Source organism: Polyodon spathula, chromosome 40 (genome assembly GCF_017654505.1).
Source record: "Polyodon spathula isolate WHYD16114869_AA chromosome 40, ASM1765450v1, whole genome shotgun sequence".
NCBI lineage: Eukaryota > Metazoa > Chordata > Actinopteri > Acipenseriformes > Polyodontidae > Polyodon > Polyodon spathula.
This window is the reverse complement of record NC_054573.1, coordinates 4017107-4039709: the sequence shown is the minus strand read 5'-3', so window position 1 is coordinate 4039709 and position 22603 is coordinate 4017107. Positions and strand designations below refer to the sequence as shown.

The 22603-nt window shown below is 46.8% G+C and overlaps 1 protein-coding gene across 5 annotated transcripts in view; it reads right to left on the bottom strand.

Annotated features, from left to right (window-relative positions):
- Positions 1–22603, bottom strand: part of LOC121304940 (tumor necrosis factor alpha-induced protein 2-like) — a 27055-nt gene extending 4452 nt beyond the window's left edge. The window contains exons 1-12 of one of the 5 annotated variants that reach the window (XM_041236385.1): positions 19899–20292; positions 18051–18411; positions 11915–12412; positions 10205–10437; positions 6776–7424; positions 6499–6613; positions 6134–6244; positions 2921–3021; positions 1649–1759; positions 1341–1476; positions 909–1031; positions 90–245 (exon numbers count right to left, since the gene is read on the bottom strand). In XM_041236385.1, the coding sequence (XP_041092319.1) occupies positions 90–245; positions 909–1031; positions 1341–1476; positions 1649–1759; positions 2921–3021; positions 6134–6244; positions 6499–6613; positions 6776–7424; positions 10205–10437; positions 11915–12384 (2205 nt within the window). In that variant the 5' untranslated portion in view covers positions 12385–12412; positions 18051–18411; positions 19899–20292. Of the gene's footprint in view, positions 1–89; positions 246–908; positions 1032–1340; positions 1477–1648; positions 1760–2920; positions 3022–6133; positions 6245–6498; positions 6614–6775; positions 7425–10204; positions 10438–11914; positions 12413–14276; positions 15262–18050; positions 18412–19898; positions 20293–22304 lie in introns of those variants that run through there. The other 4 variants (XM_041236387.1, XM_041236383.1, XM_041236384.1 and 1 more) reach the window with 4 other exon arrangements.

The window sequence follows — 22603 nt, the reverse complement described above, 5'->3', positions numbered from 1 at the left end:
TACTATTGGTGTCTGGTCAAAATTTCTACCAGAACTTAGTAGTAAAGAATGTAGAGCCCTGACAGTGAGTGTGTTTGTCTCTCTCTCACCAGTTCTCTGAAGAGTTCTTTGATCTGCCTGCCTTCATCCCTCAGCCTGCCTGACATCTTCTTCCTCTTCTTGGTGGAGGTGCAGATGATGCGACCGCGCATTACAGCGCGTAGGTACTCCACGAGAACACGCCTGTGCACCTCACACACCAGCGCCTGAGAGGGAGAGAGAGGGAGAGAGGGTGAGAGAGGGAGAAGGGGAGGGAGAGAGAGGGAGAGAGGGTGAGAGAGGGAGAAGGAGAGGGAGAGAGAGGGAGAGAGGGTGAGAGAGGGAGAAGATGAGAGAGGGAGAGGAAGAGAGGGAGAGGGTGCAAGAGAAGGACAGGGTGAGATTGGGAGAGGGAGAGGGTGAGAGAGAGGGAGAGAGAGGGAGAGAGAGGGAGAGAGAGGGTGAGAGAGGGAGAGGGAGAGGGAGAGAGAAAGGGTGGGAGAGGGTAAGAGGTAGAGGGAGAGGGACAGAAAGGGAGAGGGTGAGAGGGAGAGGGAGAGAGGGAGAGGGAGAGAGAGAGGGAGAGAGCTACACTGAATTAAAGAAAGTCCATGACTGCTTTACTTCCTGGGTCATTGGAAATTTAAACAAAGATTCCTTTAATCAAAACTGCACAACTGAGCACACGGCTTTTGTAAGTGTTTGTTTACCGTGGTTTGGTTTTTAATATGCTTTACCAAACCTCTCTGTGTTTTAGAATGCTTCTCTATGCTTTACCATGCTTTCACTGTGCTTTATTACACTTTGCTGTGCTTTTACTGCGGGACACTTTCATTGGAGGCATGGCGCTGATCTCCCTGGTTACCGCGGGCTCCGCCCCTGATCTCTACCTGGTAGGGGGCCCCCTCCATCCTGCAGAAGGTCTTGAAGTGGCTTCTGATTGTCTCTGTGATCGAGTCGAAGGCCTCAGTGTTGTTCAGCCACTTCCTCTTCACCAGCTTCTCAAAGTAGGGCTGAAAAAACACAGAATAAGAATAAGAGAGGGCAATCAGATTCACACAACAGAGGGAGAGAGAGAGGGAGAGAGGGAGAGGGGGAATAGAGGAAGATGGAGAGGGAGAAGGAGAGGGGAGAGAGGGAGGGGTGAGTGGAGGGGTGAAAGAGGAAAGGGCACAGAGGGAGAGGGAGAGGGGGAGAGAGAGGGAGGGGTGAGTGAGATGGGGGATAGATTAGGGGACAGGGAGGGGGAGTGAGGCGGAGGAGAGAGAGTAGAGGAGAAGAAGACTAGAATGATACACAGTTTGTAGTCTCCTGTGCCTCACCTTGATCTGCTGGAACAGTTGCTCTACCAGCACCTTCACCCCCAGACTCACGATCCTGTCGAGGGCTGCCACGCCTCTCCTCAGCCCGTCCTCACAGTCCTGAGACTCGCACTGAGCACAGCGCTGGAGGAAACTCCTACAGAGAGAGAGAGAGAGAGATGGAGAGAGAGAGAGAGAGAGAGAGAGAGAGAGAGAGAGAGAGAGAGAAAGAGAGATGGGATGATTAGTGAAATCAGTACAATACATTATTAAAATGAAGAAACCCTGAGACACACTGAGCCTCCTCCCCCCCCCTCCCCTCTCTATACCTGAAGGGAGGGCAGCAGTTTACCAGGGCGATAGTTTTGGCTACGAAGCCCTCTGCTGGGTTTCCACTCTCAGTCTGGTACTGGTGGAACACTTCCACTTTCTTCTGGAAGCTGCAGAGACAAGGAGACAAGGAGATAAAGAGGCATAGACATACAAATATAGAGACGCAGAGACACAGATACAGATACAGAGAGATACAGAGACACAGAGATACAGCGAAATACACAGACACAGAGACACAGAGATACAGAGAGACAGAGAGATACAGACACAGAGATACAGAGACACGTAGATACACAGAGTTACTGAGAGATACAGAGATACAGAGACACAGAGATGCAAAGAGATACAGAGAGATACTGAGAGATACAGAGATACAGAGACACAGAGATGCAAAGAGATACAGAGAGATACAGAGAAACAGAGATACAGAGAAATACACAGACACAGAGACACAGAGATACAGAGACACAGAGAGATACAGACACAGAGATACAGAGAGATACAGAGACACAGAGATACAGAGAGACACAGAGACACAGAGATACAGAGAGATACAGAGACACAGAGACACAGAGATACAGAGAGATAGAGAGACACAGAGACACAGAGATACAGAGAGATAGAGAGACACAGAGAGATACAGACACAGAGATACAGAGACACAGAGACACAGAGATACACAGAGATACAGAGACACAGAGACACAGAGATACAGAGAGATACAGAGACACAGAGACACAGAGATACAGAGAGATACAGAGACACAGAGATGCACAGATTTGTAAAAATCAAATAACGATGTCTGTATCTGAAATATCACAGCTTTGTGTTACAGTCGTCACATCCTGGGGACTTTATTACAGTTGAAATCCCCCTGTGGCCTCAGTAGAGCTCTCAAACACATCTGCTCTCTGAGTACAGCTGGTACACCTGAGTGTAACAATGAACCTGTCCCCAGATACACTGTGCCCTCTAGCGGATACATGAAACAGAACACTGAACAAACATTACACACTGGTGTACTTAGAAGACATGTTTGAGAGCTCTACTGAGGCTTTAAAAACTTAATGAAAAAACAAATGAAACAGAACAAGTTTGAAGATATATAAGTCGTGGTGTATAACAACGATGATTTGTTTTCAAGTGCAGTGTGTTGGAATTTGAATTCGAATTAGAGTTTTTAATGTTTACCTCCTTGTGTACGGCACTTAAAAAGAAATCAGTGAAATAAGTGAAGCCTCCTGCAGCCAGGCGTGCCGCGTGCGTACCTCTGCAGGAAGTCAGCCAGGCCAGAGAGGCAGCAGTGAGCCACGCGCGCCCCCAGCTCCGCAGTGATGCGGGAGGCCCTGTCCAGGTGAATCTGCAGTTTCTGCAGACAAAGAAACAGAGTGAGACAGGGAGAAACACTACAGAGTGAGACAGGGAAGAACACACACTACAGAGTGAGACAGACACACACTACAGAGTGAGACAGGAACACACTACAGAGTGAGACAGGAACACACACTACAGAGTGAGACAGGAACACACACTACAGAGTGACACAGGAACACACTACAGAGTGAGACAGGAACACACACTACAGAGTGAGACATGGAGGAACACACTACAGAGTGAGACAGGAACACACTACAGAGTGAGACAGGAACACACACTACAGAGTGAGACATGGAGGAACACACTACAGAGTGAGACAGGAACACACTACAGAGTGAGACAGGAACACACACTACAGAGTGAGACAGGAACACACACTACAGAGTGAGACAGGAACACACTACAGAGTGAGACAGGAACACACTACAGAGTGAGACAGGAACACACACTACAGAGTGAGACAGGAACACACTACAGAACCACTCTCTCACTCTAGTCCTACTGGTGTGGTGATGTCCCACCTCTGTCCTTTGTATGATGTCTCCACTCTGCCTTTGTGTTGTATGTTCACTCTTCTGGTTGTGTGATGTCGTACACGAGACAGGAACACACACTACAGAGTGAGACAGGAACACACACTACAGAGTGAGACAGGAACACACTACAGAGTGAGACAGGAACACACTACAGAGTGAGACAGGAACACACACTACAGAGTGAGACAGGAGGAACACACTACAGAGAGAGACACAGGAACACACTACAGAGTGAGACAGGGAACACACTACAGAGTGAGACAGGAACACACTACAGAGTGAGACAGGAACACACACTACAGAGTGAGACAGGAACACACACTACAGAGTGAGACAGGAACACACTACAGAGTGAGACAGGAACACACACTACAGAGTGAGACAGGAACACACACTACAGAGTGAGACAGGAACACACACTACAGAGTGAGACAGGAACACACACTACAGAGTGAGACAGGAACACACTACAGAGTGAGACAGGAACACACACTACAGAGTGAGACAGGAACACACTACAGAGTGAGACAGGAACACACTACAGAGTGAGACAGGAACACACTACAGAGTGAGACAGGAACACACACTACAGAGTGAGACAGGAACACACACTACAGAGTGAGACAGGAACACACTACAGAGTGAGACAGGAAACACACTACAGAGTGAGACAGGAACACACTACAGAGTGAGACAGGAACACACTACAGAGTGAGACAGGAACACACTACAGAGTGAGACAGGAACACACTACAGAGTGAGACAGGAACACACTACAGAGTGAGACAGGAACACACACTACAGAGTGAGACAGGAACACACTACAGAGTGAGACAGGAACACACTACAGAGTGAGACAGGAACACACTACAGAGTGAGACAGGAACACACTACAGAGTGAGACAGGAACACACACTACAGAGTGAGACAGGAACACACTACAGAGTGAGACAGGAACACACACTACAGAGTGAGACAGGAACACACTACAGAGTGAGACAGGAACACACTACAGAGTGAGACAGGAACACACACTACAGAGTGAGACAGGAACACACTACAGAGTGAGACAGGAACACACACTACAGAGTGAGACAGGAACACACTACAGAGTGAGACAGGAACACACACTACAGAGTGAGACAGGAACACACTACAGAGTGAGACAGGAACACACTACAGAGTGAGACAGAACACACACTACAGAGTGAGACAGGAACACACTACAGAGTGAGACAGGAACACACTACAGAGTGAGACAGGAACACACTACAGAGTGAGACAGGAACACACTACAGAGTGAGACAGGAGGAACACACTACAGAGTGAGACAGGAACACACTACAGAGTGAGACAGGAGGAACACACTACAGAGTGAGACAGGAACACACACTACAGAGTGAGACAGGAACACACTACAGAGTGAGACAGGAACACACTACACAGAGAGACAGGAACACACACTACAGAGTGAGACAGGAACACACTACAGAGTGAGACAGGAACACACACTACAGAGTGAGACAGGAACACACTACAGAGTGAGACAGGAACACACACTACAGAGTGAGACAGGAACACACTACAGAGTGAGACAGGAACATACTACAGAGTGAGACAGGAACACACACTACAGAGTGAGACATGGAGGAACACACTACACAGTGAGACAGGAACACACACTACAGAGTGAGACAGGAACATACTACAGAGTGAGACAGGAACACACTACAGAGTAAGACAGAAACACACACTACAGAGTGAGACAGGAACACACTACAGAGTGAGACAGGAACACACTACAGAGTGAGACAGGAACACACTACAGAGTGAGACAGGAACACACACTACAGAGTGAGACAGGAAAACACACTACAGAGTGAGACAGGAACAAACTACAGAGTGAGACAGGAACACACTACAGAGTGAGACAGGAACACACACTACAGAGTGAGACAGGAACACACTACAGAGTGAGACAGGAACACACTACAGAGTGGGACAAGAACACACACTACAGAGTGAGACAGGAACACACTACAGAGTGGGACAGGGTGAGAATCTCTATCGGTTAGAGACGGGTTATTAAAGCAATGGATGTTTCTCTATCAGTTTAATGTAACTTTAAAATTGCCGCTTTTGTATTATGTGTATACTGTTCTTTAAATCTGTTATTTAAATGGTCTGACTCTGGCAGTTGTATGTGTGACATGCTATCCAAATGCATTGTGGTTTGTTCTTTTTTCTGTACAGTGCTTTGCGATACTTTTGTATAAACGGCGCTATAGAAATGCCATAAATAAATAAGTTTGAGTGACAGGGTATTAAAGCAATGGAGCTGCCTCTATCAGTTAGAGTGACGCAATGTTAAAGCAATGGTGTTATTCTAACAGATGATTTAGCAGGAGTGATGGAGTCACTGGATAATACCGGTGATCCCCTCAATGACGTTTAAATCCTGGGGCTATTTTGTAATTGATGTGTCTGTGTATTAGTTGATTGAACGCAGTGTATCAGTTGATTGAGTGCAGTGCACACGCAGCTCAGACTGTGGTTCAGGTTCTGTACCGCGATCACGTTGCTGGCCAGGCTGCTCTGATACTCCTCGATCTGCAGAGACTCCCCCCAGCGCCTCTCCTCGGCCTCCAGGTCCTGAGACAGCTCCCCCGTCACCGTCTCCTGAAGCAAACAGACCTTAACACCTAGTATTGGCAACACACTACACCTGATATCAGAGAGTTCTTTACACATCTCCAACAAAGGAGGATGTACACAGCTTCTTATTGTGTGATTACCAACATTGCCGTGAGTCAGCTACAGCCCCTGTGTGATTACCCGCATTGCCCTGAGTCAGCTACAGCCCCTGTGTGATTACCCGCACTGCCCTGAGTCAGCTACACCCCCTGTTTGATTACCAGCCCCTGCCCCCTCACCTTGACGAAGCTGACGTAGTCTCTCTCCAGCTTGCTGAGGGTGTCGAGGGGCAGCAGAGGAGACAGCTGGGATCCGGAAGTGAGCTCCCTGAAGGCAGAGTGATCGAGCACCTCCCTGAAATACAGAGTAGAGGATACAGTGATCAGTGATCAGTGATCTGAGAGCAGAAATCAGAGAGAAGTAATTAGACAGCAGAGATCAGAGTGTGTGTGTGTGTCTGTGTGTGTGGGGGTGGGGTGTAGCTCAGTGTGTGAGTGTGAGAGTGAGTTCTCTGACCTGTTGTAAGTGTTGTGCACCCAGTCTAGCAGTGTGTGCAGCTCAGTGATGTGCAGCTCAGCTGCGGCCGCCTCTCTCAGTCTCTGCCCCACGGCCTGATGGTAGCTCTGCAGGTGCACCGCGAAGGCCTCGTACTCGGGGGGGTAGCAGGGCAGTGCGTTCCTCTTCACAGTACACAGGTCCTGCACCACGCGCTCACTCAGAGCCCCCAGGAACCCGGCAAGGGCCCCTGCGTCCTGCCTACATGGGAGCCTGCTGCTGGCCGACTCCGCCACATTCTCCTTCCACTTCCTGCGGAGCTGCCGGGGCCGAGAGAGGCCCTCCGGGCCCCCGGCCTCCCTCTCAGCCCACTCCCTGTCGGCCCGCTCCTCCTGCTCGATGACCTGGAGCAGCAGGGGCAGTGCGGGGGGCGGGGCAGGGCTGTCGGGGAGCAAGGACTCACGCACCACCTCCCCCAGCTCCTTGAGCAGCGCCTCGTACAGCAGCTCCACGTCCTTCAACTTACGTCCGCTGTCCCGGGCCTGCCCACCTGCCTCCTCGGCCCCGCCCCCAGCCCCGCCCTCTCCCTCGCACTCCCGCTCCAGTTCCAGGATGTGCGTGTCGGCCACAAACAGGTCCCGCTTCATCACAAGCCGCAGGATCTCCAACACTGAGAGGAGAGGGGGGGAGTGTGGAAGGAGCAGAGAGGGGGAGAAGAGGGGATGGGGGGAAGGGAAGATGGGAAGAGATGAAGGAGAGGCGGAAGAAGAGATGTCAAACATTTGAACGTTTTTAAACAGTCTGTCAGTGTTCAAATTACAGCTGAATGAGTGTGCTCTGATTAACACACACACTGCCTGCCTGTCCTGTGCCATCTCTGATTCACACACACACTGCCTGCCTGTCCTGTGCCATCTCTGATTCACACACACACACACACACACACACACACTGCCACAAGATCCGATCCTCTCTATTAATACAGAGCATGTCATATCTGATCCTGTAATCTATGACCATTAAAAAGCTGAAAGAATGTGTTTTTTTTTCCAGTTTGTGCTTGTGTGAGTGCTTTCTTGTGGTTGTTGTTTTAAATGCCATTTCTGTCTCAGGGTGACATGCATTTTCTTTGGCATGGACTGAGAAAGCACAGTAAGAACTGTTTTTGTTTGCTGTTTTGTGAATTGCCCAATACTGCATTACAGTGCGTGTTTTGCAATAATTTCCCCTGGTTTTCTTTGTATACTATACATGCAGTAGTGTACTGTGGTGTTTCAGACACATTGACATTGTTCATTTATAACGCCCTGATGTTAACAAAGCAACAGCAATGCAGTATAACGACTCCCTCTGAGACAGGATATCAGTACATATCCGATGGACCCATGGAATAAATGCAATCTGACATGACAGGTTCTAGTGTAGCTGATTGAATTAAATTGGAGGTGACAGGTGATTTGAACCGTGATCCATTAATACCAGCAAGCGATTGACCAACAAGGTTTTATTACTCTGGTCCTGATAGAAACACTGAACGGTCCAAAGTACAACAATCATTCCTCCCTCGATACAGCAGACCAGTAAATCATTGAAACAAGACACACAGCACAGCAGGACAAACAGGGCAGAGAGACAGCACAGAGAAACAACAGAGACACACACACAGACACAGCACAGAGACACACAGAGACACAGCACAGAGAAACAGCACAGAGACACACAACGCAGAGACAGACAGCACAGAGACAAACCAGAGAAACAACACAGAGACACAACAAAGAGACACACACAGAGAAACAGCACAGAGACACAACACAGAGACACACACACACACAGACACAGCACAGAGACACACAGAGACACAGCACAGAGAAACAGCACAGAGACACACCAGAGAAACAACACAGAGACACAACAAAGAGACACACACAGAGAAACAGCACAGAGACACACACAGAGACACAGCACAGAGACACACACAGAGACACAGCACAGAGACACACAGAGACACAGCACAGAGAAGCAGCACAGAGACACACCAGAGAAACACAGCAGAGAAACACACACGCACAGAGACACACAGCACAGAGAAACAGCACAGAGACACAACACAGAGAAACAGCACAGAGACACAACACAGCACAGCAAGACAAACAGGGCAGAGAAACAGCACAGAGACATCTTACAGACACACAACACAGAGACACAACACAGAGACACACAGCACAGAGAAACAGCACAGAGACACAACACAGAGAAACACACAGAGACACAACACAGCACACAGAGACACACAGCACAGAGAAACACACAGAGACACACAGCACAGAGAAACAACACAGAGACACACAGCACAGAGAAACAGCACAGAGAAACAGCACAGAGAAACAGCACAGAGATGGTAATATAACATGGTTATATTTTTATAACAAACCACTACACTTTTATAAGGGTCTCTTTTTTTACTGTGCTTACCACAGGTTGCTGTGCTTTTACTATGAGACTTCTAAAAGGGGAAACACAAACACAATGACTCACTGACTCACACACTGACACACACAAAGTCCCCCCTGAGGAGAAGGAGGAAGTGAGAGGAGCTGGTGTGTCTCCACTGTGTCTCTGTCAACACCTCCCAGCAAGACTCAGGAAGGACATCCGAATATAAACACACAGAACAAGCATCCCTGACACTCTTCAACCACTTCAAACGAATCACTGCAGCGTCCAAAAGACCTCTGAGACAAGCAGACAAGCGCAGCTGGAGCCTTCATTAGTGTTATTGAAACTAAACTGAGTCAAGCAGACCAGCGTTTGGGCTCTAGTGCCTTCATCAGTGTTACTGAAACTAAACTGAGCCAAGCGTTTGGGCTCTAGTGCCTTCATCAGTGTAGATAACTTTAATTATTCTCTCTGAATGAGTGGTATTGAACAGCTACCAGCAGTGTTTCTCTCCCCTGTGTGTACATCCTGCTTCCAGATGCTGTGTGGCTTTATTGCCATTGTAGCCTGAACACTCAGAGCTGGTGAAGGCCCAATCCCCCCACTCTCCTGCTGCACACCCCAGGACCAGAGCTCACAGGCAACCTCTCATCTCAGCATGTCCAGGGTGTGTAAACAGATCTCTGGAGCGCAGAGATACCGAGCCCTGAGGACTGCAGCCAGAGCTCCACAGGCCACAAAACAAGCACGTCACAGGCTGGCCAGGTGCCGTCGTCCTGAAAATAAGTTTTCAGTTAATGTTTCCCATGAAACACCAGTCCAGCCATTCAGAGAGGCTTCTTTCCAACTCAAAGTCCTGTACACTGTGTATGACAAACCCACCTCCAGGCACAGCAAAACGTGCAAGAGAATGAAACTCTCAACGTGATGAGAGGCAGCCACTTGAACCTTTTCGTTACATTTCATACATTATATAGAAGGTCTTCTTCCGTTTCTGAAGCTCTGTCTCACCTGAAAGTGGCTCTTTGACCTTCTTCTCCTCTTCCTTCTCTGCCTCTTTCTCTTCCTCCACTCGCTCCCCCTCCAGGGACAGTTTTTCGGCCGGGGAATCGCACCGGCTCTTACCCCCCAGGCCGATCTTCAGGAAGGAGAGTCTCCTCTTGGGGTCCCCCTCTCCCCCCTCCCTTTCTGTGGGGCTCGGCTCACCATTCGACAGGCTCTCCTTGCGCTTCCCAGGGAGACGACTGTGCACACCAGAGGGGAGGAGTGGAGGGAAAGAGGGGGGACAGGAAGGCAGGGGAGAGGGAGGGAAGGAAAAGAGGGAAGGAGGAACACAGGAGGGGAAAAGGAGAAGGAGGGACACAGGAGGGGGAAAGGAGAAGGAGGGACACGGGAGGGGGGAAGGAGAAGGAGGGGGAGAGAGGGGTGTTAAACAGGGTCCGCTGTGTATAAAATTCTTCAGATTACACTGTCATGTTTCTGACCACTGGAGGTGTGTAGCTGGATATCTTGCCCCTCTGTAACTGTGTGCTACAGAGGGGACAGAAATCACAGCTGCACAACCCACCTCGCGGTGTAGTCAGACCACCGCTGCACTTCCTGAGATTTAAGGAGTGCAATCAGCATTTCCTAATCCAATGGCAGCACAACAGCAATGCAATGGCACTATAATAGCAATCCAATGGCACGGCAAAGGTAATGTAATGGCACTATAATAGCAATGCAATCGTTCTACTGCAATAAAATAAGAAAGTCGTGTAAAATAGCTGGTCTCCATATTACTGCTCTGACGTTTCTCATTATAAACTGGTCTTTAATTCAAACCCGGGGAGGATCTTATATTTTTAGTAGGTTTAAAATATCTCTCTCTCTCGTTACAGTGTGGATTTCTCTGATCCCCTCTCTGCCACCTGTCTATTCCACATTGGAGCTCTACTCTACAGGGTGGACCAGGAGATACAGGCAGGTAGCTGAAATACTAAATCTCTGACGTCAGAACTAATTTGAAACTGCTCTGTAGCTCACAATAAAACAATAAAGCAAAAAAGCAATAAAGCAAAAAAGCAATGAGGCTCTGAGCTGATAGCAGAGCTATTCCTGGGTATACTGAACTGCACTGACCTCAGAGGCAGAGAGAGAGAGAGAGAGAGAGACACACACAGTGACAAACACACAATGACAGACAGAGACTCACACAGTCACGCACAGACACACACACACACACACACACTTGTGAACAAACCCAGCACACCACCACTGTCCAAATAATCGAAACACAGGACAAGAGGAGCAGCAAAGAGAGAAGAAACAAGTTAAGAAAGATTAAACCACCTGATACAGCGTGACTGCAGCGAGACACAAACAGCACACTGCAGTGAGATACACAGAGCACACTGTCAGACTGCAGTGAGATACACAGAGCACACTGTCCACTGCAGTGAGATGCAAACAGCATACTGCAGCAAACAGGTTTAAAGACAGTATGCATTTTTCAAAGGAATATTCGTCTGTGCTGTGCAGTTTGCTCTGTTCTGTATTGTACTGCTTTCCAGTTTTGCATTGTACTGTACTGCTGGTCTGCACTCTCTACCTCAGTATGGATGCCAGCCCCTCAGCTGCTCTGTATTGTATTGTACTGCACTATGCTGTACTCTACTGTATTACACTACACTGCATTGTATTGCTCTGCACTGTATTGCTCCACTGTACCACACTCTGTACCTCAGTATCGATGTCAGCTCCTCAGAGCTCCTGCGGCTGCTCTTCTTCTTGTCCTTCTCAGAGGACCTGCTGGGGGTCTTCTCCTCCCCGGTGGTCCCCTTTCCTCTAACGGAGCTGCGAATCCCTTTGCCCAGCTTGCCCAGGGTCTTGAGAGGGGAGACCCCCCGGATCCTGTCCAGAGTTCCCTTCAGGGGGCTGCTGCGCTCCTCGTCCTTCAAGGGATCCGGGGAGGGTCTGGCGGGGCTATCCCCCTCCTCCTCTTCCTCGAAGGGGTTCGCCCCACCCCTCTCCTCCTCCTCCTTCTCCTCAAAGGGGTTGGCCCCCTCCTCACCCCCCTCCTCCTCGAAGGGGTTTGCCCCCCCGTTCATTGTTCCTAGGATTAGCGCTGCTGGGGCTGTCGACGGCGTTCCCAGAGTCCGGCTGCGCTTAAAGTCTCTGAGCTTCCCAGGCAGGCTCTTCAGGACTGGCATCGTAGCTCCAAGCCCTGGGAGAAACAGTCTAGAGATAGGAGGGGGGGTGAGGGGGAGAGGGAGAGATCAGAGAAGGGGAGATTAGAGAGGTCCAAACTCCTACCACAACACACTCAATATCTAACTCCAGAAAAGATGCCAGGACCCCTCTGGAACACAAGCTCTCAGCGGCTTGATTTTGGAAAGAAACTTTAAAATGAGCCTAAGAATAACAATGCTTCCCTATGCTTTACCAGACCTCTCTGTGCTTCACAATGCTTCCCTATACTTTACCAGACCTCTCTGTGCTTTACAATGCTTCCCTATACTTTACCAGACCTCTCTGTGCTTTACAATGCTTCCCTATGCTTTACCAGACCTCTCTGTGCTTTACAATGCTTCTGTATGCTTTACCAGACCTCGCTGTGCTTTACAATGATTTCCTGTGCTCTGTGTCTGATGTTCTTGAAACATTTATGTTATTAATAAAAAAAAACAGACTTTGAAAAAGCACTCTTTAACCCTTTCAGTCCTGACTTAGTTTTGTGGATCTGAAGAAGGAACTCCTTCATTGAGTATACATGAGAAGAGGATAACAACATATTTGAAACATATATTTCAACACGGCCTCAGACTGGGACCAAGCGTTCCAATGTTAACATACGGCACTAAGATGAGCACTGAAAGGGTTAAATCTGCCCTCAAGAAGAGAGCCCATTGTTTCAAGCACTGTATAGTTAGGGCTTCTGTTTATCAGGTATTTATTTTACATTTCGCCACAATTTGCAACTGTTTTAAATTCTCAGTATCTAACTGTAATACAGCTTTAGATCCTGCGAACATGCCTAATTGTGATCTTTTTTTTTTAAATCTCCAATAGAAATGTAGGAATTTGCTGTCACTCATTAGCTGGGGTGGGTTTAAAGTATTCAGAACAAATCAATGATAGATACGAGTCAGGAAGGCGGGACATTGCCCAGCAGCACTGGGAAAGGTAATTTGCTTTTATTTTTTAGGTGTGACACGATGGCTGCAGGTGGTGACGTCAGACCCGAAATAGCTCCACAGCACAGGTAACTGCGGGGCGAAAGTGAGACGCTAAGGTGCTCAGTGCTTTTCAGACAAGAAAATAAACAGTTTTAACAAAACAAAAAGGCACGCTGGCCAAACAAACACAAAACAAATATCAACGGTAACAAGTACTGTGCAGGTTGTTATTTCTCTTTATATGTTTACCTCCTAACTCTGTCCACACCCTTTCTCCACTCTGAACCCACTCCCCGTGTAGCCGATGCTGCAGATCTTTCATACTGGTGACCGAGGGATTAACTAGCTAACAATAATCTTATTATCCCTCGGTCACATTTTGCACGGGTTTAATTAGATGCATGCCTGTCAGCTAATTATACACGTATAAGAGGAAGTGTGGTCCAGTGGTTAAAGTCCAGGGCTTGTAACCAGAAGATCACTCCGCCACTGACTGTGTGTGACCCTGAGCAAGTCACTTCACCTCCTTGTGCTCCGTCCTGCGGATGAGATGTTAAATCAATGTCCTATTGGAAGTGATTCTGCATGTAATGCACAGTTCACAGCCTGTCTCTGTAAAGCGCTTTGTGATGGTGGTCCACTATGAACGTCGCTATATAAAAATAAATATATTATTATTATTATTATTATTATTATTATTATTATTATTATTATTATTATTATTATTATAATAATAATAATAATAATAATAATAATATATACACAGAGAGTAGGCACCCTGACACACACGGGAAAGGGGTGAAGTCAATGTGAATTGAGTAACCATTTGCAGTGTTTTTTGGGTGTTTACTGACTGTACGTTGATTTCATTTGTTTTGTATCAGGGGTGTTTTATCAGTTTACAGCACTAGTTATAGTGTACACACCAGGGTAGTTTTGCAGGGGCCAGCTAAAGAATACTGCCCTGGAAAAGAGACCAGCGCCGCTCCGTCACACAGAGCTATCGCTGTGTGACATATCGCTGGAATCACTGGAATAAATCTCTAACTTTCAGAGTATCACATTTCTTTATTGACTCATCATGAACCCTGTTGACTGTGCAGCAGGTTGCTGGAGCTTTGCTGATCAATGCCTTTGTTCTCAATGACTGTGCAGCAGGTTGGTTGTGCTTTGCTGATCAATGCCTTCATTCTCAGTGACTGTGCAGTGGGTTGCTGGTGCTTTGCTGATCAATGCCTTCGTTCTCAATGACTGTGCAGCAGGTTGGTTGTGCTTTGCTGATCAATGCCTTTGTTCTCAATGACTGTGCAGCAGGTTGGTTGTGCTTTGCTGATCAATGCCTTCATTCTGTTTATTCTCTGCTTCTGACCAGCAGCTCAGCGAATGCAGCCGGGGAGGAGATATCCAAGCTGAGGAAAATCTAACGGAACGGGTGTCAATCAAACCTGACACTTTCCTATTGGTGAATGTGGACTGCTCCACCCTACCCAGTCACAGCTCAGATCAGCTAGTCAGAGCTGTTGTGTAATTAACAAGGTGTTTTCCAATGAAGAACCCCAGTCAAATACATGAATCTAAAAGGTGAGACTCATTATGTTATTTAAGGATCTCCTGAAAAATAAATGCTGAAAAGGATCAGGCCCTTTCACAATCGACAGCAGAGCTGCCAGAGATCCATTCAAGATGCTCTCAGAGTCATTCCACAGTGTGTTTGAGTTCCTCCCAGCAGGCTGTGTGAATGGAACAGTTTATTTAACTAAAAGCGCAGTGCGGCTCTGCAGGGAGACAGGACAAATAAACAATATGTCTCAGTGATGCAAAGCAAATGGCAGCCTGCCTGAGCTGCACAGCGTGGGTCCCCTCACTCTGGAGTGAGGAATGAGAGCCTGCGGTTCAAACTCTCAGGAATAAAAACAAAATAAACACAATGCAGGCAGAGAGACAGGCAGGCAGGCAGTGAGAGAGAGAAAGGCACACAGAGAGGGAGACATACAGAGAGACAGACAGGCAGGCAGAGACAGAGAGAAAGGCACACAGAGAGGGAGACATACAGAGAGACAGACAGGCAGGCAGAGACAGAGAGAAAGGCACACAGAGAGGGAGACATACAGAGAGACAGACAGGCAGGCAGAGACAGAGAGAAAGGCACACAGAGAGGGAGACATACAGAGAGACAGACAGGCAGGCAGAGACAGAGAGAAAGGCACACAGAGAGGGAGACATACAGAGGGACAGGCAGAAAGACAAACATGCATCTCTGTGTGGACTTTATCACCGAAGGATTGCATTAATCATAATCAGATGGACTTTCATAACACAGCGCCCTTTGACTGAGCAGCTGTAGAACAGATAGCAATAATCATGTGACTGCTTTGAGCCCAAACCCTCTCCCCTCCCCTATCTAACTGCCTATATTCTGGATGGACGTATTTCAGTGAGAATCCCAGAATCTCTTTGGATAGTCATATCTAAGTACAAACACAGGCAAAGACATCAGAGCCTTTTGAAAACAGCTGTATGCACATTCCTGCAATAAATAAACCGTTCATACACCCCATCGTGTGATCCAGCTCTCTATAAAGATATGCATCTCACAGCCTCCTTGCCAAAGCACAGCGTTATTCCAGAAACAAACTGAACACAAAACATTACAACATGGCAGCTAAGAACAGGCTGGACCTTTAGCACATCAGAGATACCCCTTCTAATATTCTCCTGGATTTAAGTGCGGCTTTTGATACCATTGACCATTCAATTCTGATTGCACGTCTTGAAAATCTTGTTGGACTGTCAGGTAGTGTCCTGAGATGGTTTAAATCTTTCAAATAGGTTTAAATATGTTAAAATTGACGAAGTTTCCTCTGCTTTATCAGAAATTAAATGTGGTGTTCCACAAGGCTCTGTTCTTGGGCCAATTTTGTTCTCCCTCTACATGCTGCCTTTGGGTGATGTTATGGGACACACGACATCAATTTCCACTGCTATGCAGACAACACTCAATTATATTCATCCCTTAAACCAGGTGGCAGCTCAACTGCAAATATCCTTACTATCTGTCTTGCTGATATTAAAGAATGGATGTCAAAAATTATATATTGTTAAACTCTGATAAAACAGAGGTAATGCTATTAGGATCAAATTAAACAATAGAGATTCAGATGCTTTCAAGACAGCTTTCCATGCAAGTTGAGGTCTGAAAGGGGAAATCTTTCATTTGTACCTTATATTAGAAAAATAACCAAAGTATCCTTTTTTCATTTAAGAAATATTGCTAAGCTAAGTACATGCAAGATGCAGAGAGGTTGATGCATGCTTTTATAACATCTAGACTAGATTACAGCAATGCTCTGTTGTCTGGTATTCCCAGACTGCAGCTTGTGCAGAATGCTGCTGCCAGGGTCTTAACAAGAAGATATGATCAAATTACCCCTGTACTGGCAGCCCTACGTTGGCTCCCTGTAACGTTCTGGGTTGATTTTAAGGTTATGTTTATTACATACAAAACAATAAATGGTTTAGCTCCCTCATATTTAAATGATATTTTAATCCCATGCATACCTATACCACCACTGCGATCCCAGGACGCAGGACTGCTTACTGTCCCTAAGATTTTTAAAAAGAACACAGGAGGGAGAGCATTTGGCTTTAGGGCTCCCAAACTATGGAATCAACCGCCAGTTTCTGTAAGGGAGGCACCAGCAATTTTTATAACCTGTCGTTCATATTTTAAATGTTATTACCTTGTATTGTACTGAGTTTTACCCACATAGTTTTGCATTTTTATATTTATTGTTGATTATTTTTTGTGCTCATCATACAATTGTAGTTTTGTTCTGTCGTGAAGCGTTCTATGACAATTTTTTGTGAAGGGCGCTATATTAAATAAAGATTGATTGATGGATTGATTGATTGATTGATTGATTGATTGATTAGTGTACTGCTTTGGTATCCCGTGGTAAAAGACCACAAAATAAACAAGACTGTTCCAGTTGCCAGAACAGGAAATTGTCCCGGGGCCCATTATGATGAGGTAATTAAAAACCCAAAACACAGGCAGACCCTAACCAACTCTAGAATCAGTGACCACAAGCTGCAGATTGAAACAGACAGAAACACATTACTCTGGAAGCCCAGAGAGGCTCGACTGTGTGACCAGTGCGACAGGCAGTGGAGAGACTGAATCAGAGGCACATTGCATTCTCCACTCTACAAACTACAGAGATGCCAGAGACACATATACTATCAATCTGGCAGAAACAGAAGGAGGTTTCTTTAAGATTTCCATTACATGGGAGTAGGTGTTAAAATGTCATGCTGACATTTGACTCGGCTCTTGCCAAGATAAGAACCAACTAACACGTAGCATCTTTTATTCTAAACTAATGTGATCCATCTGTGTTTCCTTCCATCTGATGATGTAGATATCCTTGTGTCTGGTGTTGATGGCTGAAGTGTAATGCTGGCTCCAGGGATCCGCTCATTTTGCCTCCCCAGCGCATCAGCACACACAACGGCTGCGATGCTGGCTCCGGGGATCAACCCAGCGCGGTCTCCCCAGCGCATCAGCATGACAACCGTCTGGACTGAGCTTATACTACAAATCTTTTTGGAGGCAAGAAAGAGGCAGCAGAAATCTGTGTGCAGTGTACTGCAGCCTGCAGCCTTCTAATTGGAAGTGCATAGTACAGGCTTTCGTATACCTGCTATTCGGGACTGTTTGATAGATATACAAGCTCAGTATTTCTGTGCGTTTGCTGCATTCACTTTGGCAAGGTTTGTACGGCTTGGTATGAATTTGAGTCTGAGTTTAAATCCCAGTTTCAGGTTTCAGTTGATGACTCGGTCAATGTTTGTCCTTCAATAACCTGGCTGCTTCCAGTAAACAAACAGCTGAAAAGTTCCAGATCTCAAGAGAGTATGTGTGCGATAGAGACCCTGCGAGAGCTGAGCCGTGCAGCCAAACATGCCTGTACAGGGAGGAGGAGGAGCAAGGGAGAGGCAGAGGGTGAGGAGAGAGGGAGCAAGAGCGAGGGAGGGAGAGAGGATTAGGGAGAGAGGGAGCTGGGAGGTGAGAGGAGAGATGAGAGGGAGAGAGCAGAGAACAGAGGTCAAGAGTTTTGCAAAACATATTTAACCAGCCTTTCACAAATCATCTACAATGGCGATGCGGACAGAAAGACAGACGGGCACCACATTGGCAATGCAGACAGACAGACAGACAGACACAGGCAATACACTAACAGTGCAGATGTAGCGATCACAGTTCCCGCAGGCAGACGCATCACACAGGACGAGGCAATCCACACACAGGTGGAGGGCACGAACCCGGGACCTCTTGCACTGAAGCATAGCGCAGATAACATTGTACAAAAGAGCCGGCTCCTTTGTACAGAGGTATTGGTGCTATGTTTCAGTGCAAGAGGTCCCGGGTTCGCGCCCTCCACCTGTGTGTGGATTGCCTCGTCCTGTGTGATGCGCCTGCCTGCGGGAACCGAGATCCCTACGCAGACAATACATCCTTTTCTGCTCCAGAGTTTTAACCAGCTCCCTAAAGCTTCTTGTGTAGTGAAGCACAGAGAAGACTACCGCAATCTACAATTCTCTGGGGAGTAGAGTGTTAATCTTGGAATTCCCCTCTGCTGTGTTGACATATTGTTTGTCACTGAACTGCAAACTCAGACAGGCGAATCACTTTGTGTATGGAGAATTATCATGGACAAGCTTCCCCTATAAGCGTTTATCACACTAATCTCAGTTTCCTCATGTTTTTCTCATGTGTTACACTATGTATTTATCATAGTTTACCCTTGTTTGCCACATACACACAGTCTCTCTTACATACACACAGTTTCTCTCACATACACACAGTGTCTCTCACACACACACACAGGTGAAGCAGAGTGAAATAGCTAACACTGTATAACACAGGTTCATGTGATTCAAATTGAATTGCGTTTCGTACAAGCATGTGAGTTACCATTGCAGTCAAATGAGGTACTGACTCCACACACACACCGAACCCTAACACCCACTAACTCACACGAACAAGCAGGGGCAGAGAGGGTTTTAAAATCTCGCCGATAGGAGCACCCGATGCCTTCTCCACACAAATTCAACGAGAAGCCATTTAACCAGTACTTACATTTAAATGACTTTGGCATTGGTGTAACTATCAAACACTGAATCGTGCTACGTTTAGAAATAGTGAAATAACCCTAGTTTCAATGACAAACGTTTCTAATAGATGTATTTGCTAGGTATATATTAATACTGAAGATACTTCATAAGTCTTACATTGAAAAATACTTACAGTTGAAACTTGTTTTCAGTAACCTTATTACGTTTACATTATTTCCTCCAAGAAGCGCAGCTTATTATTTTAATGCATAATAGGATGAACTGTCTGATAAAACATTACCTGGAAACTCCCGGATGCGTTCTACAAATTCAAAAAAAACTAACAAAGACAGCAGACTTCTACTTATAACAACTAATAAAAACACCATCAGTTAAACATTATTATTATTAAAAATAAATAAATACCCTACCTAGTGCCTCCATGGTTAACTGATTTCGAAAACCCCCAGAAACTCGTTTATTTGCGACACCGTGCTGTACCATCCTCCGTGTCCCGCAGTTTGATACAGCGAAAAGCTTTCACTTTACCCAAGTAAAGGTCATCCCTCCCCCCGCCAGCGCTAGCAAAGCACAAACAAGGTGTGCTGAGAGAGCCGCAGGACCGGCACGGAAAGCACTGACCCGCGAACCGAGTTACCCGCTGCAATGACAGCACTTGGCAGTACCGGCCGCCGAACCCCTCGCCGCTTGCGGTAGAGTAGTGTGCTGAGTTAGAGCATTGTGCAGAGAGGTGTTTGTCTAAAAGTTAAAACCCCAAACTGTGGAACACCTGCTGTCTGCCTTTCTGTGTGTGTTTGTGTGTGTCTCAGTGTCTGTGTCTGTGTGCATGTGTGTTTGTGTCAGACAGTTAACCCTTTGATTTCCAAAGAATGAAAACGCTGAGATCACAAATACCTGTGTAGTTTTACCTTGAGAACGGGAAATGGAGAAAAGCTTACTTCGAGGTACAGTATTTAAATAATAAAATCCACTGAGCCGTTCTGAATCGCAGAGAAAAAGAGCAGGCCCTCCTGCACAGCGCTGGAGACGTTGCATTGGGACCCTCCTGCACAGCGCTGGAGACGTTGCATTGAGACCCTCCTGCACAGTGCTGCAGATGTTGCTTTGAGAACTTCCTGCTGTGCTTTTATTGTGTATTAGTTTGCCATGTTTTTGTGTTATTACTAATATGCTTTACCATACCGCTCTGCGCTTTACAATGCTTTCCTATGCTTTACCATACCTCTCTGTGCTTTACAATGCTTCCCTATGCTTTACCATACATCTCTGTGCTTCACAATGCTTCCCTGTGCTTTACCGTACCTCTCTGTGCTTTACAATGCTTCCCTATGCTTTACCAGACCTCTCTGTGCTTTACAATGCTTCCCTATGCTTTACCAGACCTCTCTGTAATTTACAGTGCTTCTATATGCTTTACCAGACCGCTCTGTGCTTTACCATGCTTTGAATGTGCTGTGCTCTTACTATGGGACATTTTTATAAGAGTTAGTTTACCCAGGTGTGTTTTTGTTATACTGCTTTGCCATACCTCTCTGTGCTTTACAATGTTTGCCTATATTTTTCCATGTTTTCACTGTGTTTTATTACACTGTGCTATGCTTTTACTGTGGGAAATTAATATAATTCCCTGAGTCAAGCAGACCAGCGTTTGGGCTCTTGTACCTTCATCAGTGTTATTGAAACTAAATTGAGTCAAGCAGACCAGCGTTTGGGCTCTTGTACCTTCATCAGTGTTACTGAAACTAAATTGAGTGAAGCAGACCAGCGTTTGGGCTCTAGTGCCTTCATCAGTGTTATTGAAACTAAATTGAGTCAAGCAGACCAGGGTTTGGGCTCTAGTGCCTTCATCAGTGTTACTGAAACTAAATTGAGTCAAGCAGACCAGCATTTGGGCTCTTGTACCTTCATCAGTGTTTTTGAAACTAAATTGAGTCAAGCAGACCAGCGTTTGGGCTCTTGTACCTTCATCAGCGTTACTGAAACTAAATTGAGTCAAGCAGACCAGCGTTTGGGCTCTATTGCCTTCATCAGTGTTATTGAAACTAAACTGAGTCAAGCAGACCAGCGTTTGGGCTCTACTGCCTTCATCAGTGTTATTGAAACTAAACTGAGCCAAGCAGACCAGCGTTTGGGCTCTAGTGCCTTCATCAGTGTTACTGAAACTAAACTGAGTCAAGCAGACCAGCGTTTGGGCTCTTGTACCTTCATCAGTGTTATTGGAAAAAGAAAAAAGTCAAGCAGGCAAACATGCAGAGTCATTTTCCCCTATCCTGTGTACAGAGGCCATGTTTACATCACACAGACTGAATGTTTGCAATAATAACAGCGGCTCAGTAATGCAGGTACCTGCAGACGGCAGACAGGTCAGTGCAAGGACTCCCACTGGACTTTAACACATGGGTGTACAGCAGAGAGCAACAGCCTCAGTGTCATTAAGAGCACAAAGCCCAGAAACCATCCCAGTCTCTCTCCCACTACACCCCCCAACAGAGTTCAAACCATCCCAGTCTTTCTCATAGTACACCTTCCCAACACAACAAAGCATCCCAGTCTCTTTCTCACTACACCACCCCAACACAGCAAAGCATCCCAGTCTCTCTCCCACTACACCCCCCAACAGAGTCCAAACCATTCCAGTCTCTCTCCCACTACACCTCCCCAACACAGCAAACCATCTCAGTCTCTCACCCACTACACCCCTCAACATAGCAAACCATCCCAGTCTCTCTCCCACTACACCTCAACACAGCAAACCATCCCAGTCTCTCTCACTACCCCAGACAGAGTCCAAACCCTCCCTCTCTCATCAGTCTTACCGGTGTTGTCTTGAAGGTAGACGGCAGGTCAGAACATTCCTGCTCCCTCTCTCCCTTTCTCAGTCTCCCTCTCTCTCTCTCTATTTGTTTATCTGTACCCCTGTCCCAGTCTTTCTCAGTCTCAGTCTCCTCTCAGTTTGCTCACACTCTCCTCCTCTCCTCTCTGAAGTATGTGTATGCTCTGCTTCCTGCCTCCTTTTTCCTCGTCGCCCCAGGAAGTGACCGTCCCCTTTCCTCCATGCCTGCCCCTGCTGGAGAGCTCCAATTATACCACTTACTGTGCACTGACTGCCTTTTTC